The 23298-nt window shown below is 40.1% G+C and overlaps 2 protein-coding genes across 2 annotated transcripts; one reads left to right on the top strand and one right to left on the bottom strand.

Moving 5' to 3' along the window:
* Positions 1-855: 855 nt before the first annotated feature.
* On the bottom strand, positions 856-5653 carry LOC145486250 (coadhesin-like). The gene is made up of 7 exons (XM_081464873.1): positions 5361-5653; positions 4931-5205; positions 3839-4021; positions 3198-3368; positions 2413-2583; positions 1691-1831; positions 856-939 (listed from the first exon to the last, which is right to left on the bottom strand). The coding sequence occupies exons 1-7, from the start codon at positions 5651-5653 to the stop codon at positions 935-937; spliced, it is 1239 nt and encodes a 412-aa protein (XP_081320999.1). The 3' UTR covers positions 856-934.
* Positions 5654-9830: 4177 nt separating this feature from the next.
* LOC145487923 (cartilage intermediate layer protein 2-like) lies at positions 9831-23024 on the top strand. The gene is made up of 11 exons (XM_081466693.1): positions 9831-9876; positions 10340-10393; positions 12724-13110; positions 13484-13612; positions 13797-13910; positions 14254-14370; positions 16994-17107; positions 17871-17976; positions 18570-18718; positions 19265-21287; positions 22853-23024. The coding sequence occupies exons 1-11, from the start codon at positions 9831-9833 to the stop codon at positions 22854-22856; spliced, it is 3243 nt and encodes a 1080-aa protein (XP_081322819.1). The 3' UTR covers positions 22857-23024.
* The last annotated feature ends 274 nt before the right edge of the window (positions 23025-23298 follow it).

The raw sequence follows: 23298 nt of genomic DNA on the forward strand, positions 1-23298 counted from the left end.
TACAGAAAACAAGAAAAAACCTTAACAAGAAACACCCTCACATTCCCTGTACTTTGTTCTTTGTTTCTGAGTAAAAGGTGTGTCACACAAGAGATTTGAAGCTTTGTTAAAGAAGTTATGAATTTGGACGAGAAGGCTTAGTGATTGGAATTCGGAACATTGGCTTTTTTTAAAAAAGGTTTAATTGTTCTTTCTTTGCATGATATGTTCCGAATTCCAATCACTATGCCTTCTCGTCCAAATTCATAACTTCTTTAACAAAGCTTCAAATCTCTTGTGTGGCACACCCTTTACTCAGAAACAAAGAACAAAGTACAGGGAATGTGAGGGTGTTTCTTGTTAAGGTTTTTTCTTGTTTTCTGTATATTTTTTATAATTTAAAAGTAAGGTATTGCGTGACCACATATCGCGACTCAACTGCAACCGTCTGATTGTCAAGCCGCAAGAGTCCAGAGTTCAGATTCTAGGTTTTATTATAACTTTAAATTAATAATTTATTTTTTCTTTACATTTATTTATTATTATTATTATTTATTATTATTATTATTATTACTATTATTATTATTATTATTTATTTATTTTATTTTATTTTTTTTATTTTTTTAATTTATTTTTTTATTTTTTTAAATAAAATTCCGAATTCCGAATTCCGAATTCCGGGTTTTCCAACCTACCATTATTCCACTGTCTCAGTATGTTTTGTTTGATTTATCAGCCACCAACGAACTTGATTGCAAACGGAAAAATATTAAATGAGGACGATCACCCTTCAATGATTGAACCCACAAGCTTTATTTCCTTAAGAACTTAAGGTTATTACATTCCGACGATAATGATGATTATATCCCCTTATCATTCCACATCTGACCCTATATTATTCCACTGTTAGAACATCTTACACCGCCGTGTTTCCTGATCCCGTCTGTTGGCTGCTTCATTCTGCAGAGATAAAACGAAAATGATCTTTATCTCGATCACCCTTCTCTTGTCCAAAACTTTGACCCCTCGTCTCCGGTTTTGACTTGTGATATTTTAGCGAAAGTCGAGAAAAGGGTAACTGCTGTCAAGAAACTCATCCAGCCCTTTTAGAAAATGGATTCGACTGCGCTTTTATGTTTCAGATCCTCATTTATAAGTGGCAGAGGAAATTCCTATTCTTATATATTTCATTATCACTCTACTTAGCAACATCTTGACAAGCAAATCGCGGGCTCGGCTATTTTTCGGAGACGGAAAATCGTAACAGCGCCTAACTGAACCAGTTCTATTTGGTCTCGAATCGTAGCAGTAGCATTCTCCAGGTTTATATAGATAATGTGGAATCTTGATTGATCTAAAAACGCTAATTAGAAGACGGAAAGATATTAAAAACTACCTTCTATCCCGTGTACTATTGAAAATTCACGAATCTGATTGGTTCTTCCATTGTTGTATATTTAACAATAGCGCGCGTTGGATATGAGATGGTAGATACCCCACGAGGCGCGTAGTGCTGAGTTGGCTATAACGATCTACAGTCGTCTTTACAAAAAATAAACACCTATTCTGCATATCGTATTAATCAGGAGTGCACTGTATACTCGTTTAGACGCGCCTGACTAATGTATGGCGAGGGAAGGTCTATAGATAACCTACTCACGAATCGTATGGGCCAAGACCAAGAATAGAGAAGTTAATTAAAGATACTCACTGCAGGGCTTTTTCGCGCATTTCTTGGTCTTTGTAGTACTTCCCTTACAGGGTGGATCACTTTTACATGTCCTTGTTCTTTCCTTTTTACCACCACCACAAGTTTTGCTACATTTGCCCCATTTGCTCCATTTGTTGAACTCTGAAGAAGAAACAAAATATTAATTAATAGTGACACGCTCCACTAGGGTGAACTGTTTTTTTTTTTTTTTTTTTCGTTTCATTTTTCTCTGGAATAGCTCCCATGCACGAAGTTCCTAAAGTTATTCCCGTTTATGCTTCCACTTGCTGAAAAATATGTCGAGGTTTTACCTTTCCGGAATGCAAAGAAAATGAGACTGTAAACTTTTAATTTAACAGAGGCCAGCACCAAGTTAAAATCGGCTGAAAAAACTAAATGAATGGATGGACGGAAAAATGAACGAATACGTAAAAATGAATGAATCGATGTACAAACGGATGGATGGAAGGATGGACGATTGAGTGAGAGAGATTTGGCAGCAGTTTTAGAAGGTTTCAAATCACTTCGGAAAGCACTTTCTGGTTTGCTTTGATTTGTGTTTCTAAGTTATTTCATTGGTTCAGTTACTCCTGACGATTTTGTCTTTAATTTTCAGCCAATCAGATGCAGGTATAATTTTTCTTCGACTTTTGATTGGTTAATTAAGTGTTATTTTTGGCTGTTATCGTCAGCCTAGCTATAAGTCCAAATACTGAACTTACTACATTTTTCCTTATTACACGACCGCGAACTCGACGTTTTTCCACGGCAGTCTCTTCCGCCATTTGCAGGTGGAGGATTGGTACAACTGCGATTTCTTGTTTGTTTTCCTTTACCGCAGCTGTAAGTGCAGTCTGACCAAGATGACCACTGACTCCAACCACCATTCACAGCTAGAAGGAAAAGAAAATATTGAAACATACGCACGCAATGCTTGCGAAGAGTTCTGGAAAAGTAATTGCAAAGGGATTGGGTGCAATTCCGAGAAAAGTACGGAGGAAAACATGACTGCCTGTCAGTAGAGGCACAAACTGAAAACAAAAAAGTAGGACTTCTGCCATGCAATTCGAAGACGTTACACAACTACAATTTACAAAGAAACAGATGCAACCAATTTTGATCTTTGTGACGTGCGTGTGCTCCAAAAAGCTGTCTTCTCCAAAACGAATTATCAAAGCGACGGTAATTTACTATATAGATATATTTTCTATTAGTTTTTAACATATGTAAACTTCGCCTATTATTAATAACGAATTATTTTAAATTATTAAATTATCAACAAAGAAAAAATAGATGGCGGCTTAGTCATCATCAAATAACTGTTTATGTAGATAGCAATTCCACTGAATATGGCCTCTCTCTCCCATTTGTGACACTATCAATCGCAGCCGAAGCTTAACACGAGACCTGGGCTCATTTTTCTCGCTTTATGTATTGCTTGGGTTCATCATTCGCTACCTGACCAATAGATACAAGAAATTAGGATATTTTGTTTTCTATTACTCACGTGGGCAAGGGTCCTCATTGCACCTTTGAGACTCAGTCGAGTCCCCACTGCACTGCGCTCCACCATTAGACGGAGGAGGATTGGTGCAAGTGCGACTGCGCTGTTGGGTTCCACCGCCACATGTAGCACTACAGGCACCCCAATCTGACCAGTCAGACCAATCTCCATCAACTGTGCATGCGTTATCAAATAAAACTAGTAAGTAGACTTGGAAGTCAAATTTAAGTGAAAAAAATCAGTGATGGTAGTAACATATGCATCAGTGCTTTGGAATTTTAGTTTTAATCATTAGGTGCTAGCTTAAATTTGAATGTTTGTATAACGAGCGCTACTGATTCAATGAGTGTTGCCCCTATAAGTTCTTCAGTAATCTATATATTCATAAATGTTCAATAGAGCAAGCAACCGTGAACGAGCATCCTACTGGTATATGTTGGATCAATAGTAATCTAATCCAGCACATAAAATGATGAATTTTTAGAAAAGCAGAGACCGATACAACAAGGCGTATATTTCGGCTAGCCAAACCAGACTTCTTCAGGTAGCCGTCTGAACTGTGTAGTTTGAATCTCCTTGTGATTCACGAATTCCTTCCTTTTCTATTTACCTCGTGTAATCATTCCATATTAAACACAACGTACCTGGACACAGATTCACGTTACAACGTTGTGTCTCAATGGGCGGACCTAGGGTTACACAGTTGTTTCCACCTCCTGATGGCGGTGGGTTTGTACAGCTGCGTTGTCGAATTTGAGTACCACCCCCACAAGTTACAGGACAGTCATTCCAGTCTCCCCACTCTGAGTAACCGCCATCAACTCTTCCTGTGTGAGAGAGAGAAACGGAAACAAACACAGCAACAATGGCCGCGGTTGAGTTCATGTGAGCTCAATTCAGATAGCGTTTATGCTCATGTCTTTTTCTTATTTCGCTATTTTTCTTACTATGGTGTCTTACTCGTGGCAAAGTGTTTGAAATTCATGCCTTTCAATTTTGATGGCCTGGACATGATTTCGCCTTCAAGTTCTGATTTTAATTATTTTGTGATAAACCCGATGTGGTTGTCTTGCGTTTCGATATGCCGTGAGAGTCATTACAAAACCAGTGAACTAACACACGGTTGGGTGCTGGGGTGGGGAGGCTCCACCTGAGAGAGGTACCTTTTTAGACTGTAGGTATTTAAAGGGATAGGGATTTCACGGGTTGGAGTATAGAAACGGGTAGAGAAAATTTAAAAGGACCTTTCAACATATCTCGACGAGACCCACCAAACGGTCAATTTATATGAAAATATTTTAAGGAGTCTGATTCAAGCAAAAAATTAAGAATAGAGATGCAGTTTCCCTTCTGTCAAAATGTGAAAGGGGGACCATTTTCTATCGAAGGTGAAGGAAAGGGTTAAGGGTTTAGACCGCGAGGCGGAGCGGCGCCCTGTTTAAAACTTACGGAAACTACCGTATTTTCTCGATTAAACGCCGGGTATCGAATAAACGCCGGGTCTCCAGGATGGAGTTGAAAATAGGCCCCTCCGGTATTTATTTAAGGTATAATAAGCTGCAGGTATATTAGCAAAATACATTTTTGTCAAAAATAATGATTAAAAAATGTTGCTTTATGAAAACGAGCTCGAATAAACTGCAGGAGTCAAATAAACGCCGGGTCCACAAGGCCAAGTTTGAAATAAACGCCGGAGGGTGTCTAATTGAGAAAATACGGTAACACTATTTATTTACCTGGAACCATTCGGCAGCATCTGATTTGAGTTAGACAGTCAATAGTAGAACATTTTGCTTTATACAATCCTTTCATGAAAAACCCGTCAGGACACTGTTCTGTTCCATCTTCTGTGAAATCCACATCAACGTCCCTACAGGGCCCGTCTTGATCTGGATGGCTATCCGGTTTACAACACTGACCCTGCCCAATATCAGCCAAGAAATTTCGCCCAATGGTGAAAAATCCGTGGAAGAAATAACCATCGCGTAGACATGTTGCCCACACGTCATCTCTGAACAGGGAGAATGAAATAAAACGAAAGAAATACAATCGAATGCCGGTATGAATGTACGAGTTTAAAGACTTTCCCAAAAGGTGTATAATAAAGCTTTTAAAAATATCGAAATTTACAGTTCCCTGAAAATTCTGCAGGTTCTCATAACTGACCTGTTCAAAGTGGTCCACCAATCCTCCATATAACAGTCATTTCCTTCCTGGGAATATGGAAGATTAACTGCACAGCATGTGGCAGCCTTAATGACGGCTGGTCCATTTTCCAGCTGAACATCATATCCTCCGCTCCTCATTCCACTCACATAGGAGACATCATCTTGGCACTGGGACGTGAAATCGCCATCATTTCCAAACGTACTGCTCCAGTCTTGTTCCGTACACTGCTGACCTCTGGCGGGACTGGTCTCGAATAACAACAGTAACTGGATGATTGTAAAAATTCGCATGGTTGTCACTGAATCTGAAATGTTTAAATGTTATCAGAACATATCAGAGCCGAGCATAAGGAATGGGTAAAGACAGGTATTTAGGATTTTTAATTAATAGTCGCACCAGCGTACTTAGTTCTCAGACTCGTAATCGCAGTTTTCCAGTTCGGCAAAATCCGGGGGAGGGGAAGAGAGGGAGAGGGGGAGGGGGGGGGGGACTCAGGTATATCAGTGACCGCGGGGTGCGAATAATGGGAAATTTATCAATCCCAAAAAAAAGTTCAACGGCTCAAAACGTAACGCAAAAAAGTCTTATTTGTCCAAGCATCTAAATTTGCCATATCACGTTATATGTGTGACTGAAACTCGTAGCTATTTGTGAATGAAATCATTTTGCATAAAATCAAGTGTGGTCATAAGCTTGAAGCCTACATCTAGGATTAGGGCTCGTGCTGTCTTTCACGAGTTGGCTATTTTTAGGACAAACCTTGCGCGCGCGAAAATGACGTAGTTTATTGTGAAATGATGGCGTGTTTATCATTTTGGCGTCAGATTATGGCGTCTTCATCATCGCCTTTCGGTCGCGGTCGGCCGCGGTCGTAATTGTTTTGTGAGCGCCCTTCATTTTGGTGGACTATGAAAAGAAATGTAAAGAAACAGGCAAAACATTTTTCACCATCAGCCCGAAGAAGGTGTTTTCGATAGCGACGCGTCAAAGGGCAATCAAGACGAAGGAACTGAGGTAAACAAACCGGGTCCAAACGGGAGGCAAGTGCTTCTCTCCAGACTTGCGACTAAAGCAAGAAAATGTATGACATCGCGTCTTGAAAGAGACCAGGAACAACTGAGAAGCAATGAGGAAAGGGAGAAGGCTAATACTGTAACAGCTCGAGGGCGTCTTATAACCGATACAAAGTGGCCTAAAATTAAAGTTGTAGACGTGTCTGTTCGCGCTTCTCGCATCCTTCCACGAGCGAACAGCAAATACTTCAACGTGATTGGTTACTTGTTCGCGGAAAAGTCGTTCTAAAAATAGCCTACACGCGAAAGACATATCTCAAAGCTCATTACCGGAGATGTAGACTTCTAGTTATGAACTTCTGGTGTGGCAGTGTACATTTTTTTTTATCAACCCTAAAACTGAATAGTCCTTGCCAAAATCTTTCTATCAAAAGAAAAACAGTTCGCCAGAAAATTATAAAACGCAATTCCCAAAAAATTCCCGAGCCCCAAGAGATAGGCTACATAGCAAATCAAGGAAAGAAATTTTCTACGCATGACCAGGAAAAAATTGAATGCCAGTTTACCTTGGCAAAGTAAAAACCTTTTCCGGATATCGATGATTTTTACTGAATAATTACTTGCTCATATAAAGCTTTCATAATTTTCACTGTCCTCGAGGGAATTCAACTCCATTTTGTCGCGCTCCAACCTCGTTCCCAGGGTCTACTCCGCTTTTTAGATGGCTGCTGGGAACGAGGTTGATCGTGCCCATGAGTAACCCACGCTACACGTCTTCTTCGCGGGAAACACGTAGCAGCCACGCGCGCTTTGACCGCGCGGATGCACAAACGGCAAATTTAGGCTGAGCCTCGCTTCTCCTGCCTTAAGTTTTGAGTCAATTTTATCAATAATAAATGATTTGAATGTTTTTGTTCACCCTATAACACTTTGCCTCTTTTTCCAAGGCCCTGCCTGATGTTTCGAATAAACTTACCCAATCTGCGTATAGGTATATCAAGTGTGTCGATCGCTTTTCTTTTTTCCTAATCCAGAATCACCGGTGTGTGTTTGATTTTTCAGCCAAAAAATGTTTTAGCAGAGCTTTCACCGAAAAGAAAAACTGTATCCAAATTTCGCTCCAAAACCGCGACGGCTACGCTATGTCGAACTCGTCGTTATATCGACAAATCGTCTTCAAACTAATCGAAACAAGCAGAATTCGATGGATTTTTTTCATTGAATTCTCGCCAGGAAAAAGAAGTCAAGGAACGACAATAAAGGTAAGATGATAGGAAGTCGAACAAGAACCAGCCTACTTTCAATCCGTACTAATCAAGATAGCGAGTTCAAGACCACATTGACATCGACAAGAAATACTTGATACATTTTGATTTATGGAAAATCATTGTTCTCGCAAAGATCTCGATATAGCGTTTGTTTAACTCTGACTTTGAAACTGCATCATCTCCTCACCGTCAACAACACATTGGTCCTCGGAGAACCAGGGGCAGTTAGTGGGGGCGAGGGAAAGTCGTAACGGGCGACATTTCAAATGGGCGCTCTCTAGCGCAAAGCATACACCTTGTACTTAAGGCAACAGTTTTTTACATGTAACATGCTAAGTTTGTCAAGGAATGAAAGTTGAAAAAATTAACCTGCATGAACTGCGGCCGACTATGCAGTATTTCTCGGTAACGCTGAAATCAGTGACGTCTTTGTACCTACTTCGGATGTCCGTGAATTAAATGTTTCAAAATGTACTGTAGGCCAATTCTCGACTCAAGTGAAAAACTGAAACCTTGCAGAAAAACAGGATATACGGTCTGTTTTTCAATTTTAAATGAATTTTCTATTTTAGTTCAAAGAAACACCAACTATATACTTCTCAAACTGGTCTTACCTCACTTTCTCCGGCAAACATACGCCTCATTTGCTGTGAACCAAATGGGCTGGTGAAATATGCTGAACTGCAATCTTTCTATTGTCTGTTAATATTTGCTTAGATCCCTGATTATTCACCCCAATTTTATTTGCCCAACCAACGCAACGTCCCATAGCAGACAAATTAAACCCACGTGCCATAATCAATTATGGTATCAGAAAACGTATTTCCTCGAAACTCGACGCGAAGCTTCAATTTCATGTTTTTAGCTCATAAGGTAGACTAGTGTTTTGATAACGTTGTATTTTAATGTTTCGTTATTCATTCCGTTGCATATTGTTTGTAAGTGTAGTTTTGAATATTTTTTCCCATCCGAGTTAAAAACTAAGTGGTGTGCATAATTCTCTGATGTTGTCTTGGTGCCGATATTCGGCATATATGTCATGGTAAGTCAACATGGCCGCCAACAATGGAAAACATATAGTCGCCCAACCACAAAATGAATGCTAACCGCAAGCAAATTGCAGTAAATAAATGTTAACTGCAAGCAAAGCTGCAGGGCGACTATATGGTGTCTTAACATGAATTATATACCCGATATTCTTTGTCTGTTTGCTATGCGGGCTTTGTGAATAACAGAATCGAAGACGTCGAGTTTCGAAGCAAATGTTTTGTCTTGAGAACTTTACTATTGCTTAAACTCCCTAAAACGATAGCCTTTGTAGAAACTCAAAGCTATGTACGGGAAATGGGGATCAGTAAAAAATTAGCATGCATTAATTTTGTTTATTGTCCAAAATGTTCCTTCAGTAATACTATCGTTTTCATCAAATGTTCAATTTTGGTTTTGGTCACGCCGTTTGTTTTGCGCTTTGTGAAGTTGCCAAATTTCTACGATCTTCATTTTTGCCGTCATTTTTATTGCCTCTTCTGGATGAGGCAGCATTATCCGCCTTGGTATACCTATCCCTTTTTCCAACACGACGCAGCCTAAGGAATTAGTTAAAACCTTTCACAGCGACCTAGAATAAGACTAGTGTTTACCCCGTTTAAAATAAGGGCCTTGTTTATTGTCAAGGATGCCATTCCTACAGGTTTACGATCGCGAGTGATCTATTGAGTTTTCTTGCGCAGGCTATCCTATTCTCATTTATGTGGCAACTGGCACTGTAACGGCTCATGTTTGAAATAAAACTTTGAACTGCTTCGAAACTTTCTAACATAAACAGAAATCTCGGGTTGGCAATATTTTCCACTTTACCTGATTTCTACACTTACAAACAATTAATACGTAACGTGGAGGTGTATCTTAGAAGTTACGTTGAAAAATGTTGCTTCACATGTTTTGTTTAATTTCGAGGAAATTAGTTTTCTCATGAGTAGTTTAATTTTAATTTCAAATGTTTCCAAATCAAGAATAATTTATAATTACGCGACAAATGGGAATAAGGCTAGGCCATTAAGCACGAATCGGCTTTTCAAAAAGATTAATTACACTTTAAAGTGATCGTAAATAGATAGGAAGACGTCATGTTCAGATCTTGGTAAATAAAATTAACACTTCCTGGTACATAAAATGTACAATGCAACATGGGACGAAACGCTTTCATTGAAACACAGTATTATCAAAATGCTGGTATACCTTAAGCATTTAAAAATCTGCAGAAAATAAAAATGTCACTTCAAATTAGGGTTGTAGGAAATGTGTTTTCTGATACATTAATGGATCGTGATTGATGCTACGTGCGTGGGTACAAACTCAGTGTGGGGCAAAAATTCTCTCCAAGACAAAACGTTTGCTTGGAAACTGGTGATTAAAGCCTCTAATGGACTGTTTAATCAACGCAACTTTCTAATTTATATAATCACGAGTTTCGAATTGGCACGCATGTTAGTCTTTTCGTAAGCCTATCGACTCCTTCAGTGAAAGTAAGGTAGGATCAGCTTTAGACGTAGCATTTTGTAAATTTGTTTCTTTGTACTATAATAGAATTTCATCTAAAATTCGACCGTGCACTTTCAGCAGCTTTAGTTCTCTTGAATTTTATTTTTTTATGCGGTTTTCCAGTAAACTCATGTTTGTATTTTTCTTTCAATAGATATGGCCGTTAACTGCGGTTTTCTGCTGCTAGTTTTGGTTCTCTGTTGTGATTGTAAGTAGTAGTTCCTATTAATTCATTTTATCATCATTGGTCCGGTGCCAGCGACACAGCGAAAAATGTCCTCTTGAAACGTCTCAAATTTTCGAAATTTACCCCTTCAAGCGAATAGTTAAGAGAGCCACTGAAAAGTTAAGCTTTCTATGCTGTTTATGGATAAAAAAATGTGATATCTCTTATCGACCTAGCTTACCAGCTTGTAATTCTCTCTACTACCACCACTCTTTTTGTGACTTTATCATTGATTGGCACCTATTTGATTATAAATCGAACTCGAGGAGGCATCATTGTAATCCGCGCGTAAATAGAAGAAGTACTTACAGTATGAATATATATAGTCGATATAACCGGACGAAATCTCGATTTGCCCAAAATGGGCGCGCAAACAGTATCGGGAGTTGTGCAGAATGCCCGCAAGTGGGTATCGGGAGGTGTGATAAAATTCCTTGTACGGTGATTGGTCAATGATGACATAAGGTGAAGGAATCTCTGCGTGGTGATTGGGTGATGATGACAGCCCATCAGCGCAAGCAAGTACTTACGTGACAACGTCGAAAAGAAAATTTGCTCTCTTTATTTCGCAAGGTCTCGAAGACGAAAGATACAGCGTTTATTTGTCCAAGAACCATTACGAACATATCTACAAATTTCTCCACGATTAACGATAAGCAAGACTCAGTCCAAAACCGCGACTTACCAAATACAAACTACTTGACCGGATAAAAGATTCGATCAGTCTTCCGGTATTTAAATGAAATTTGTAATTGATCGAGACTTGTCAAGAAGGAAAGAGAATTCAAAAGAGTTCTAAAACTCACGGCAGGCGTTTTCATTGACAGAGGTGAGAAATCTTTCGGCATCCGTTTCGAGTTCAGCCGTCAAGTTGGTCGCTGTTGCTCGAGTTCCCAGCCCTAATATATTGAAACAGTTGGTCTCAATTGGTAGTTTTAAAACGTTTGGTTGTTGCTTAAGTTTATCCTCACTGAGATCACTCATTACAGCGAAAAAGGCAAAATGATCTCAGGAAGTTGGGGACGCGTTCGTGTAATTAAATTTACGTGGTCATTTATGAGGTCATTTATCTTTTAGAATTTTTGCATATTTTGGCTTTGATTTTCTTATCTAAATTCCTCCTGAAAGTTTGTTTTAAATGTCACGTCCTCATCCCATGATCTTGAAAAAGAGAAAGCCAAACCTACAAACACCACGTGATACTTTGTGAGCAGAACACGAGAAAAATTAGTCTTTTCTTCTGAATTATCGCACGACTATTCCAAACAGAAAGCTGATTTTCAATCAATCTAGAAAATAGAAGAGCCAAAATATCAAGCGAAAGAATTGACTGTAGTAACGGTGCGCTGAGACAAAAAAGACTAACAGCGGGGGCAGCTGTAGTGTTAACTATCCCTAGTCTTATACATTAGTGCCGTTTTGTTTAATCTTATTTATTCATATATGTTGGTGAAATAATTGTAAATAATTTTATTTATCCTTTTTTTCTTTGCCGAGTATTTAGTTTCCGCTTACGAGTTTTTCCATGTCCCGCGCATTTAAACGTTGTACGTTAACTTTGTATGTTAAATTTTGTCTCAAAATTTGAAATGTTTCGCCATTGCTGGTATAAACTCAAATCGCAATTATAGACGAACTCAGAACTGATGATGACCGGTGAACCGATCGAAACATTTCTTCTTAAAAATTGAAAGTTGGTTGTTTATTTTTTTTTTTTTGAAAAATATCATACGTCCACATCAGTTTTTATTGCTTGGTAAATAACAACTCTTCTTTCTACTTTTTGCAGTTGCTGTTTTAAGCCGGGCACAAGGCAAGTTGAGTAAGCTTACCATAAACGCAGGCAAATAGCACTATAGTTTAACTTTGTGGTTTTTATAGTTTTTAGTAGTGGCAACAAGTTTATTAATGTTGTGCTACCCTCTTTACTAGTAAATAAAGAGCTTAGTTACTTAACTTACTTAATTACTAATGTGGAGGTAGTGTAAATTTTGATTTTGTTTTATTGTACAAGTGGTAAATATTTGGTCGTTTTGAACTAATCGACAAATTAATTTTTTAAAGCATCAACCAAGCTTAATAACTGATTTAATTTTAAAATCAGTTTTATCCAATTCCATTTCAATTTACCGGTACAACATATTTTAGCTATAGTATAATAATAATATTCCATAATAAAACAATTATTCCACTCGCGCTTGTTGGATATGTGATCCCGTGGGATCATATCTCACGCGCGCTCGTCGAATAATTGTTAAATATAATATATTACAATATTTATATCTATAATAATATTTGTTTGTGTCTTACAGACAAGCGCTGTGACAATGGCTGGTCTTTTTATGGTGGAAACTGTTACTTTTGTGAAGGCAGGAAGAAGGCTAGAACAAGCTGGGAAAAAGCTCAGGAAATCTGTGAAAGCGAGCAAGCCAATTTGGTAACAGTGAATGATGCAAATGAGCAGAAATTTCTTTCCGGTATTCTTGGGAAAAAGGGAAGTTGGTGCGGATTGAATAACAAAGACGACGAAAAAGTGTTTAAGTGGGTCAGCGGAGAAGAAAGCAAATACACTAACTGGGCTCCAAAACAACCCCGTAAGAGCAAAAAGGCACGCTGTGTTCATATGCAGTGGGCTCGCCACCAACACAAATGGGTAATGCGGAAGTGTGCAAAGAAAGCGAGATTTACTTGTGAGAAAGGTAAGTTCTGTTATTATACATTGTAGTCAATATCTGTCTTCTCGTTGCCTAAGAGCCTACAGTTCATTCTGGGAATCAGCGCAACCAACACGTTCTTCACTAATCTGCTGATTAGTGAATAACTGTAGGTTGTGCGTGCAATGCATGATTTCCAAGAGCAATGTCACGTTGAAATAAAAACATGGCTCATCGATTCGCTTCTTCAACAGAGCGTTTGTCCTCATTCTCTGAAAACAATGAATTTTTTTCAAAAATACAACAATTATAGCTGGCGTGCGTTTCAGGTAAGGGATTTTAAATACCGTTATAGAAATCTCGCGTTAATATCAGTGCTAATAAATACGAGTTTAATTTGCTTTTGTTTTCTGACCAGCTGCAAAGCCTTTAGAGCCATGTGCAGGTGAGCCGTGTAAAAATGGAGGCACATGCATTGAACAACAGGAAGGATACGAATGCCAGTGTCCCAGCCAGTTTACAGGCGATAACTGTGAAACACAAATTGGTAATAAATGTAACTTACTTTTGATAAAATACGAAAATTGTATTGATTACACATTAAGAAAATGCACAATATATATAAAGAATAACGTAATATTTTTTATGACTTACTGCTGCTGTTTATTTGTTCTTCTGATGCCTTTTAAATTGTTACATTATGTTTTCTGATTTATATTTTTTAAACCTAGAAATCAACCCATGTGATGCCAAGCCTTGTTTGAATGGAGGAACGTGTAAAGCTTCCGATAATGGCTACAGCTGTCAATGTCCAGACAAGTTTACTGGTGACAACTGTGAAACGTGTAAGTATTCAAAAAATATTCCCTTTACAAAATACGTACAATAGATTTCTTTCAAAGGTAGTGGAACAGGAGCTTATCGCAGATTGATGGTTTCCTTCACCCGTCTTCTTCTGTGTGTTTCGATTATGTAATGAAATCTAGAAGTATGATTTTGATTGCTCCATCTCGGGAGCCACGGATTAAATTTTCAACAGCAAAATTGTTCTTGGAATAAATTCTCACTATCACATTCATGGGAAACGTGAATCGCAAAATGCCTGTTCAGCAACATATTCCTCTGCACACATAGCATGCCTATAATTTTTTGTTTGCAAATGTGAACTGTTGTTTGTTTTCAATTCAGCGTTGGATGTTTGTGTCCCAAACCCTTGCAAGAACGGAGCAACTTGTTATGACGTGGGATATAACAAGTACGTCTGCGCCTGTGTGAGTGGGTTTAAAGGAGTCAACTGCGAACGATGTAAGTTATGAAAAAGGTCTTCTTAATTTTTTGTTGTTGCCTACTCTGGTGACTGGGCTGAAATATCTCACGGATCAAGATTCTCGCAGCTCGCGACTTCGCCGCTCGCTTTACATAATTCATATTCATGTTTCCAAATCGCACGCTAGGAAAAGAAATAGACTGCTCGCAATCTAAGGTATCCTCCTCCTCTGTAGATAAAATAAATATAAAAAAAGAAAAGAAAAGGCCTAATCGCCTAACAGAACATTAACGTCATTAAGTTGCAGCCTAGACCCTGGGCGTTTTCCTCCTATCTCGGCCGCGCGCGAGGTTCACGTAAGGGCCTGGTAAGTTATGAATCAAAGATCTCTTCGAGATTCGCCTATTTTGCATAGAGTATGCGTTGGGGAAATGTTACTATTGAAAGCGATTTGCGATACATTAACCCATTGACTCCCAGTCTAGAAGGCTTTTATTAGCGCGCGCCCATCCCCTCAAACATTCCTGGCTCTTTAACGGCATTTAACATAAACGTGCGAGTGGGAAAAAATATACCATATGCGTACTAAATTCAGACAAATAATTCCTTTCTGAAGTAAACTTTTATTACAACTAGACACGCTGAAAGACCAATTCATGATTTGAAATGTTAATTATCAACCTTGATAAATTGATCCCAAACCAAACTTGAAGACGGTGAAAAAAATTTCTTCACCTCCGCGCGTCATTTTAACAACTCGCAAAAACACGAACTCTTTCTACAAAATATAACGCTAGTTCGAAACACTCTGGTGAAAGGTAGGCTTTCATTCTGTACAACTGTCACTGACATTTATTTAACCACCAGTGGTATTATCTTGGTACAGAAAAGCGGTAACTGGGGATAATAATTTGCGAATCATGGTGCCGTGAGATAGCGGAAAACTACTGAATTCCTTCCACAAAATAAACACTCACATTGCTTTTTATGCTATCCATCACTATAACTAATAACAAAAAAATACTTGTTTGCATTTTCCGAAGTACTGTAGTAAATCTTTGCATGTAAAAGGTCGTAAACTGAACACAATTATTAACTAAACAACAACGCGATGGTAAGTCGGCCGCACGCTGCATATCAGATGTCACCATGTGCTTTTCAAATCAATACGCTTCAGAAGCCTAAAATTCCAAACGTTAACTGGGCAAATGAAAGAAACTTGAAGGAAGTTTTGTTTTAGATTAATTCTCATTTCAAGATGTAGCTACTTATGTATCAAAGCTTCAAAATTCTGCATATTTTTGAAGCCGTGAGATCCTGCATTATTCACGCTAAAGCGTAAGTTTAATTATAGCCCGACGGCTTTTTGCAGTCAATTTTTCACTAAGTGGCTTTACCGATCCTTCTAAAAATTCCAGTTAAGTTCCATTTAAGTTCGAAGCGATATTGTATATTACCATTTTCCTGTCTGAAGTCTTGAGAAGCTGCATTAAGTCGTGATCAAGTCCGTGAATTGTGGTCAAAACAAAAGATTGCGTGACGAGCTAAAAATACTTCTTTCAATGAAGACGACAAACAATAGACTTGTAACAATAGAAAATAGCATTGGCCAATATCCTCTGACAATGAAGATTCGCAGCAGCTTTTAAGCATGCAAAACTAAGCGACTCAATCGGTGAACAGCACAGATTTTTGAAAAATACCTACCTGTAGTTTCCAAAAGGCTAGACAGGTTAAATGACGAGCGACGCGTGAAAATAACTTCGGGATCGAGAAGTGCTGGCGCATTCCTATCCAGTGACGTTTTTATCGCCCACAGCGAAAAGTATTCCCTTGACAAATTAAAACAGTCCCTTGAGAGTATACAAAAATGTGGGTCAGAGAGTGCAAACCCAATGATCCCAATTCTTACCATTTTCCTTGTTCCAAGCAAAATAGTCGAAAAAAGGTCTTAATTTTTGGTGTGCCGGCCGGAGACGGTGACGTCACGAAATTTCGCGCCAAATCGATAAGCGGGAAGGGAATGCCTGGGTATTAGGCTGATTAATTGTAAATGAGGAATATTTTGTTATAAACTGTATTGAAAAGAAAATCGTGCTACAATCAAGCGTCAACCAATGCCGATTTATAGCATCCTTAGCTAACTTCTTATTCTTCTACAAATTACAGCCTGGAGTTTCAAATGCTAAGAGACATTAAGCATGTTATACTGTTTTTTCATAACAACCCGACAAGTCAAATTTACCAATACAACTATACCACCAATTAATTTCCCTCACTTGTATTTAGATTCTGTGGGAGGCGCGGTGGCCTAATGGCTAGTGCGCTGGACTCGGGATCGAACGGTCCGCACTGCGTTGTGTTCTTGGACAAGAAACTTTACTCTCATAGTGCCTCTCTCCACCCAGGTGTATAAATGGGTACCTGCGAATTTATTGCTGGAGGTAATCCTAAGATGCATTAGCATCCCATCCAGGGGGGAGTAGAAATACTCCTAGTCGCTTCATGCTACGGAAACCGGGATAAGCTCCGGCCTGATGGGCCACTAGCTCGTATGCAGACTTTACCTTACTGTTTTTTTCATAACAACCCAACTAGTTAAATTTACCAATACAGCTATACCACCAATTAATTGTCCTCATTTGTTTTTACATTCTGCAGTGAAGTGTGACTCGTGGCCATGCAAGAATGGAGGAACTTGTTTCGATGATGATCAAGAAAACAGATCATTCTGCAAATGCCCTTCTGGATTTACAGGAACTACATGCGAAGGCGGTAGGTAATTTGAACGGCCATTGCTTAATCGTATCCAATCAGAAAGAGGCAAGGGAAAAGCGATTTCTCTTCAGCACAACCTCTCGTTGAGGGCTAACTCTGGGCCGTTTGGATGAATTTTCGATTGGATGATACGAGAAGATTCGTCAAGTCTTCCTCTTTTCTGCTACTCAGCTTAAAAGCTGTGCGATGGGATTTTCAGGTCGTAAATCGACTCGGTGCTAGAGCGGATCAGATTATAAGCTGTTGGACTTTCCACCCTTTCTTTATAAGATGCGCAGTAAACAGCGAATGATAAATCCTTCAAACTGCCCACTTTCGCCATTTTGAGCCAAAAGAACGTCAGTACCCAGCAAGAAAGATAAATGTATATTTATTTCGTTGTTTTACGCAATTCTACGAACCATGCTGTAAATCCCATACATTCGCTTTAAAAATGCAAATGTGCGCACAAACAGTTTGTCTGGGCGACCTGTGGTCTGGTCTCAGTTCAGTATAAATTAGACTACTGTGCAAGTGGAATCAGTACCAGCGCATATCTACAGTTTCTGTATCATCAATTCCGCCTTCCCCAACCCACCTCACACGCCTCCCCACCTCCCCCCCCCCCCCCAAAAAAAAAATATTTGCTGGGCTTCCCAAACAACTTGTTGGTAGCCATTTATACATCTGAGTGGAGAGGGAGGTGCTGAGAGTGTCGACTGCCTTACCTCAGAACACTTCTTCGCTGGCAACTCGTGATTTTTTTTTTTTTGCTTTTTAGAGGTACCATCCATTACCCAGGATCCTCAAGACTCAACTGGTTTGGAGGGTGATGAAGTCACCCTATGCTGCAAGGCAGAAGGAACACCTTCGCCCAGCTATCAATGGTATGTTTATTGCAGTTTGATTCCGCCACCAGCTTGAGAAAAGGGTTCAAACATTGTATAAGACTGCAATATCAAACAATTACAGTACAAGTCACTTTCTGAATCGAAATATAATTCAGTCCCTGAAAACAATTTTGTTCCACAGATAACGGGCCGCAGACGAAAAAGCACGGTCACACAGAGTATTTTCAGTTTTAAACTAGAATGTTTTACAAGGCGTCCTTCGTCTGAACAAAGACTGTAGCGGGACTATTTTTTTATAGTGGTGATCAAGTGTGACATAACTACGGCATAAAATTTTACTAAACAAATGTGGTGTATGAAGCAGTTATAGGAAGTGGACAGTTCTGTTCATCCAAGTAAAATCGGTTAGGATATTTACAGATAAATGTAAGGTAAACTGAAAATGCGACGAAACGCATTAATTTAATTTTCGAAACATTCCAACTGTATTATGGTAAGAGTGGCAAGGAGGGGTGTTTCGCTCTGGGCTTTGCCACAGTGCTTTTGCGCCAGCCAGAACCATAGATTTACCGTAGGAATTAAGTGACCTTGACTTAAGGTTTTTTTTCTTTGGATATCTTCTCTTAAAGGTTTCGAAAAGGCACTCCGCTGGAGGAGTCAAGCAGCAGCCTACGTTTTTCAAGTTTATCTTTAGATGACGCTGACTCATACAGATGCCGCGCAACAAATGACTTTGGAGCGATATACTCCAGTGAAGCAAATCTGAACGTGGTTCCTGGTAAGATGTTAAACGGCGTTGTTGTTCGCGCGAAAATCTTCCAACATTGATTTTTTTTCTAAAACTTTCACCACTGTGAAATTATGGGTTACTCATGTCAGAAATGTAAAAACTGAAGGGGAAGTTTACCGGATTCGTTGCAGAGATAAGGGGCGCTTTCCATTCGACCAAAAAATCCGGTTTGAATTTCCGAAAATTTTTGTTGGTGATGCAAAGCTAACGAAAGGAATTTCGGAGCCTATGGCTCGCCAGTGTTCGCACTACGGTATAATTGGGCAATAACAATTATCAGTTATTCGGTTGCTTCTGCGAGCCATAATTTTAACAATAACATCGGAAAATTGCCGCGGGCCCGAGGCTCCCCGTCTCCCCTTCAGCCCTTACCTATGTCGCTACTGGCGCAACGATGACACCCCCCCCCCCCCCCTTCCAGAGCACACCTGTTCTTATATCCAAGAAAAGATATTGGCACTGAAAAATATTTAACTTATAAGCATTTTAAATGGTTTATATAGCTTAAAAAGCTTTTATGACTTACAATTTCAGGCAGTGGCGACGATTCATGCGACTTCACTCCAAAAGAAAAGGTTGTAGCTTTGCCTCCAGGATGTTCTGAAGACAGCAGTGGAAGCAACAACGTCGATGTCGGTACTTGTTCCCATGAACCATGTGTAAAGAGAGGAGAGGCGGGAGGCTGCGGGGGCCAGGACTCCACTCGAAAGTGTTGCAGCCCTGCCGCTATTATTGACAGCCCCGTGAGTTGTACTAACGGTGAGAAGTTCACCGTTCAGAAAGTCACCGGTTGTGCGTGCGCAGATTGTGCTGTACCGGAAATGGTTATTCGTGGAAAAGCAGTTGATCCTGAAGGGAATCCGGTAAAGAAAGGCGAGATAACTGTGGCAGATGGAGGGGGAAAGTACGCAACAGATCTGAGAGGAAATTTCAAGATTGTCGCTAAACCTGGAACCAAGAGACTGGTGATGACCATAAAAGACAAGCTCCAAGGACTGTTAATGGACACGACAAAAGTATTTACACTTCATGAGGGTCAGGTGTCATTCTACACCATCGTGCTACAAAAGAAACCACCTGTTATTAAATTCCAAGCCAACGAGGAGCAGAAAATACCTCTTGGTGGAATCGATGGAAGACCCAGTTTTGTCGACCTCGGCATTCCAGCAAATTGCTTCGTTACTGCTGACGGGAGTATCTACGATGGCGAAATCACAGCAAACATCGGCGTGATCGATCCTAGAAGCGAGGCTGACATGGCAGCAGCTCCGGGCGATTTTTCAGCGATAGACGAAAACGGAGAGGAGGTGATGCTGGGCACAGCGGGAATGTTGAGGCAGGCTTTTACTGACGATAATGGCCGTCAGCTGAGCCTGAGCAAGAACATCACTGTCCGAATAGACGCTGACCTGTTGGATATACCCCCTGGCGTTACAGTTGCGCAATGGTACCTTAGCCAGACAACAGGCCGCTGGGTCAAGTTTGGAGAGCTGCGTCCTGCTGAAGGCGATGAAGTTTCGGGGCAGAAGAGACAAGCAAGGAAGTTCTTTGTGGGAGAAATTACACCAGATGTTCCTCCGGACAACATTAACTGGGATTACGTCACTGTTGCCAGCCATGTCCGAATTAGAGCTCCTCCAGGTACCGTGGTGACTCGCATTCATCTGAGCGATGATGGTCAACAGTATACTTCTTACCGTCAAGAAACCGTTCCCGCCAGTGGAACCCTGTGCATTCTATCTTTACGAGACAAGCGAGCAATTCTGCAGGCAGAACTTAATGGAGCGCCTCTAATTCCACAGCAGACCAGCAACTTCCCTGCAGCAGTGAACCCGCAAATTATCGAACGATCTCCCGCCGGCACACTTTACAAGCTCCAGTCGTTTCAGTTTACTTCTACTAAAGTGGATGACAGAGGCCCAGTGTATCTGAAAGGCGAGGAAGGCCGATGCGGGCAACACCAAGCAAGCGACTTGGCGTTTGAATTTGAAGAAGCCAATTCCGGCCAACTGTTCAACTGGGAAAGTCCTCGAAATGAAAATCCTAACGATCCCCGCTTCTGGGATGTGAGGCCAGATGAGATTTGTTTCGTCAAAGCGCTCGTTACCGGATCGAGACCCGACTCGGTCATATATGTTAAGAGTACCGGAAAAGCTCCTGGTCAACCTGACGTGAATTACGGTTACAGTGCAGAGAAGAGTGCAGCGGTCCCCTCAGGCTCAGATGGTATAGTGTGCTTGGAGTACCGATGCAATGAAGGCCCGCAAGTGGCATACCAGACCCACCTACAGTTCCTTACTCTGACAGGAACATGCACAATTCAGAGTCTCAATAATGTTCTGGATGGGGCACAATCGCGATGTCCTGTGACACCAGATGGTTCCACTAGCCGCGAGCGCAACTTTTGTGTGCCAAGTGACTTGGTGGGGGGAGACGCAGGGTTGTACACGGGTGATCCAGCTGTGGCCAAGAACAGGTGTGTCACTGGAAACAACCAGTACAATTCAGGACGACCGATTGCCACAACTACAAACCCTACTGTGACACTTAACTGCAGGTTAGTGACCCGGGGAGGGAGGGAGGGAGGGAGGGAGGGAGGGAGGGAGGGAGGGAGGGTATAGTAAAACTATTTACACGGGGGAAGTCCACACCCTTACCCTTCCATATACCTTATTGTTACAGTACTTTTTTTTTTCAAAAATCGCGAGATTCAAGAACTGCGTAAAAAAGTTTTCGCGAAAATTAACCATGCGAACTTTAATACCTTTAGTACTATATGATTCTTTAATCGAAGTTAACGTCAGTTTGTTAATTAGTAAAGGGTGAGTCAGCACTTCCTCCCGAGGCTCCATTTGAAGAAACTGACAATGTCCTTCAGCTGTAAGCGTGAATGGACAGCAATGTCTTTTACAGCTTTGCTTTGTTGCAATGGAGCATGTCATTTCTTTTTTTAGTTTCTGTTTCTTATATGGTTTTCTTCAGTGTCGTTGGAAATTATTGCTATGGAAAATTAAAATTTGTTGTGCCAATTCTGAGGCTAACTTTTTGTTAATGCAGATTGGTATTTTGAACAATTTATTTTCGCGAAATTTAGTTCGTTTGAACGTTCTTTTCCGGCCAAATCGCGAAATTTAAGTCCCGCGAAATATGCTATTTTCGCGAAATTAGTTCCCGCGAAAATTAGTAGGTACCGTTTTTGTCACAAAAGGTACACCTTTCATAATTATATTACGCGAAAGAAGAGGTACTGCATCCCTATTCTTACTTTTTCACTTGCCAATGAGTAGCTCCGCAAAGGCTGGTCAGACAACGTGCAAAAGGCGTAAATACAATATTTCGGCTGGCCAACACCAATCTTCTTCAGATCTATTTTGAGTGAAACGTGAACTTACATGGTCGAAGCTTTATATCAAACTCGGAAATAACATGATATGGCTACGTGATGTGTCAAAATAGAGAAAAAAATTCTGAAATAAAAACGGAAATACGGTTTTATACCGTATTATAATAATGAAGATAAGGAAACGTAACTGAATTAGCAATTCGGTGGGTCTGTTCGAGATCGTTTAAAATGTCCTTTTAAATGTCTGACTTTTAAATGTCTGAAGGCAGCTTGGCCGCGTCGTTTAGGGCGCTGGTGTTGTAATCCGGAGGTCCCGGGTTTAAGCCCTCCACCCTGCCACTAGCTGGATTTGTTCTCGGTCGTCCCGAGTTCAAATCCTCGGTCACGCTTTGTATATAGCCAACTGGTCTGCCTCCTGCCAGCTGGGAGTTTTTAACCATGTTATGTTCATTTAAAATATCTGTTTCCTCTGTTTCAGTGGCATGCCTGCAAACAAGTTATCTCGAAGCTAAGGGCATGACCACTATAAACAACATTTACATTTTTTACATTTCTTCTGTATACTCAAACTCGTGAAATCCTTACCCCTTAATATGCTTTTATATATACAGAGAGCCTGAACATATAGAACACTAATAGCATACCACCTAGTAGGCAATAGGGAGAAATGTTGGATTCAATTAAATTTCGATCATTAGTTATTTATTAAATGACATCTTTACTTGTTTAACACATCTACGATACTTAATTACAGATTGTTGTTTTTGTGTTCGTTTCAGCTAAAGGTAGTGATGGAATCGGGAAAGTAAACCACTAGAACGGAACCACAAGAAATCTGCCAGTTCTACAGTAGTCGACGTATTAAGGAACAAGGGCATTGCTTAAAATTTGGGGGAATAAAAGTGGGATAAACCAGGTAACTTGAAAATTTAATGAAATGTAGATTCTGTAAACTGGCTGATAATAAAGAAGGGTATGACAAGGTTTGGATTTCAATGATTTTTTTTGGATAACCACTTTCCCTATCCTTATCGCTCCTTTTCGTAGCTTTGCCGATAAAATGATTGGAAGGGCCAACAAATCGAGCATCGGCGAATTCAACAGCTTTAACTCGGTAGCCTGTTGAGTGTTTTAACACCTGATTTTCTTTTTCTAAGATAAGAAAGGTTCAATGTTTTGTCAATTTTCTGGTACACGTTGATATTCCTGAGTGCGAAGACGCAGT

Source organism: Orbicella franksi, chromosome 5, assembly GCF_964199315.1.
Source record: "Orbicella franksi chromosome 5, jaOrbFran1.1, whole genome shotgun sequence".
NCBI lineage: Eukaryota > Metazoa > Cnidaria > Anthozoa > Scleractinia > Merulinidae > Orbicella > Orbicella franksi.

What these genes read in the sequence shown, in the direction of transcription:
- LOC145486250 (XM_081464873.1), bottom strand. Translation starts at nt 5,653, where the DNA reads ATGCGAATTTTTACAATCATCCAGTTACTGTTGTTATTCGAGACCAGT. An exon ending in TGGTGGACCACTTTGAACAG is followed by an intron (nt 5,206 to 5,360) that starts GTCAGTTATGAG and finishes CTCCCTGTTCAG; the next exon opens with AGATGACGTGTGGGCAACAT. An exon ending in CAATGAGGACCCTTGCCCAC is followed by an intron (nt 2,584 to 3,197) that starts GTGAGTAATAGA and finishes TTTTCCTTCTAG; the next exon opens with CTGTGAATGGTGGTTGGAGT.
- LOC145487923 (XM_081466693.1), top strand. Translation starts at nt 9,831, where the DNA reads ATGGGACGAAACGCTTTCATTGAAACACAGTATTATCAAAATGCTG. An exon ending in ACAGTATTATCAAAATGCTG is followed by an intron (nt 9,877 to 10,339) that starts GTATACCTTAAG and finishes TTCTTTCAATAG; the next exon opens with ATATGGCCGTTAACTGCGGT. An exon ending in AAATCTGAACGTGGTTCCTG is followed by an intron (nt 18,719 to 19,264) that starts GTAAGATGTTAA and finishes TTACAATTTCAG; the next exon opens with GCAGTGGCGACGATTCATGC.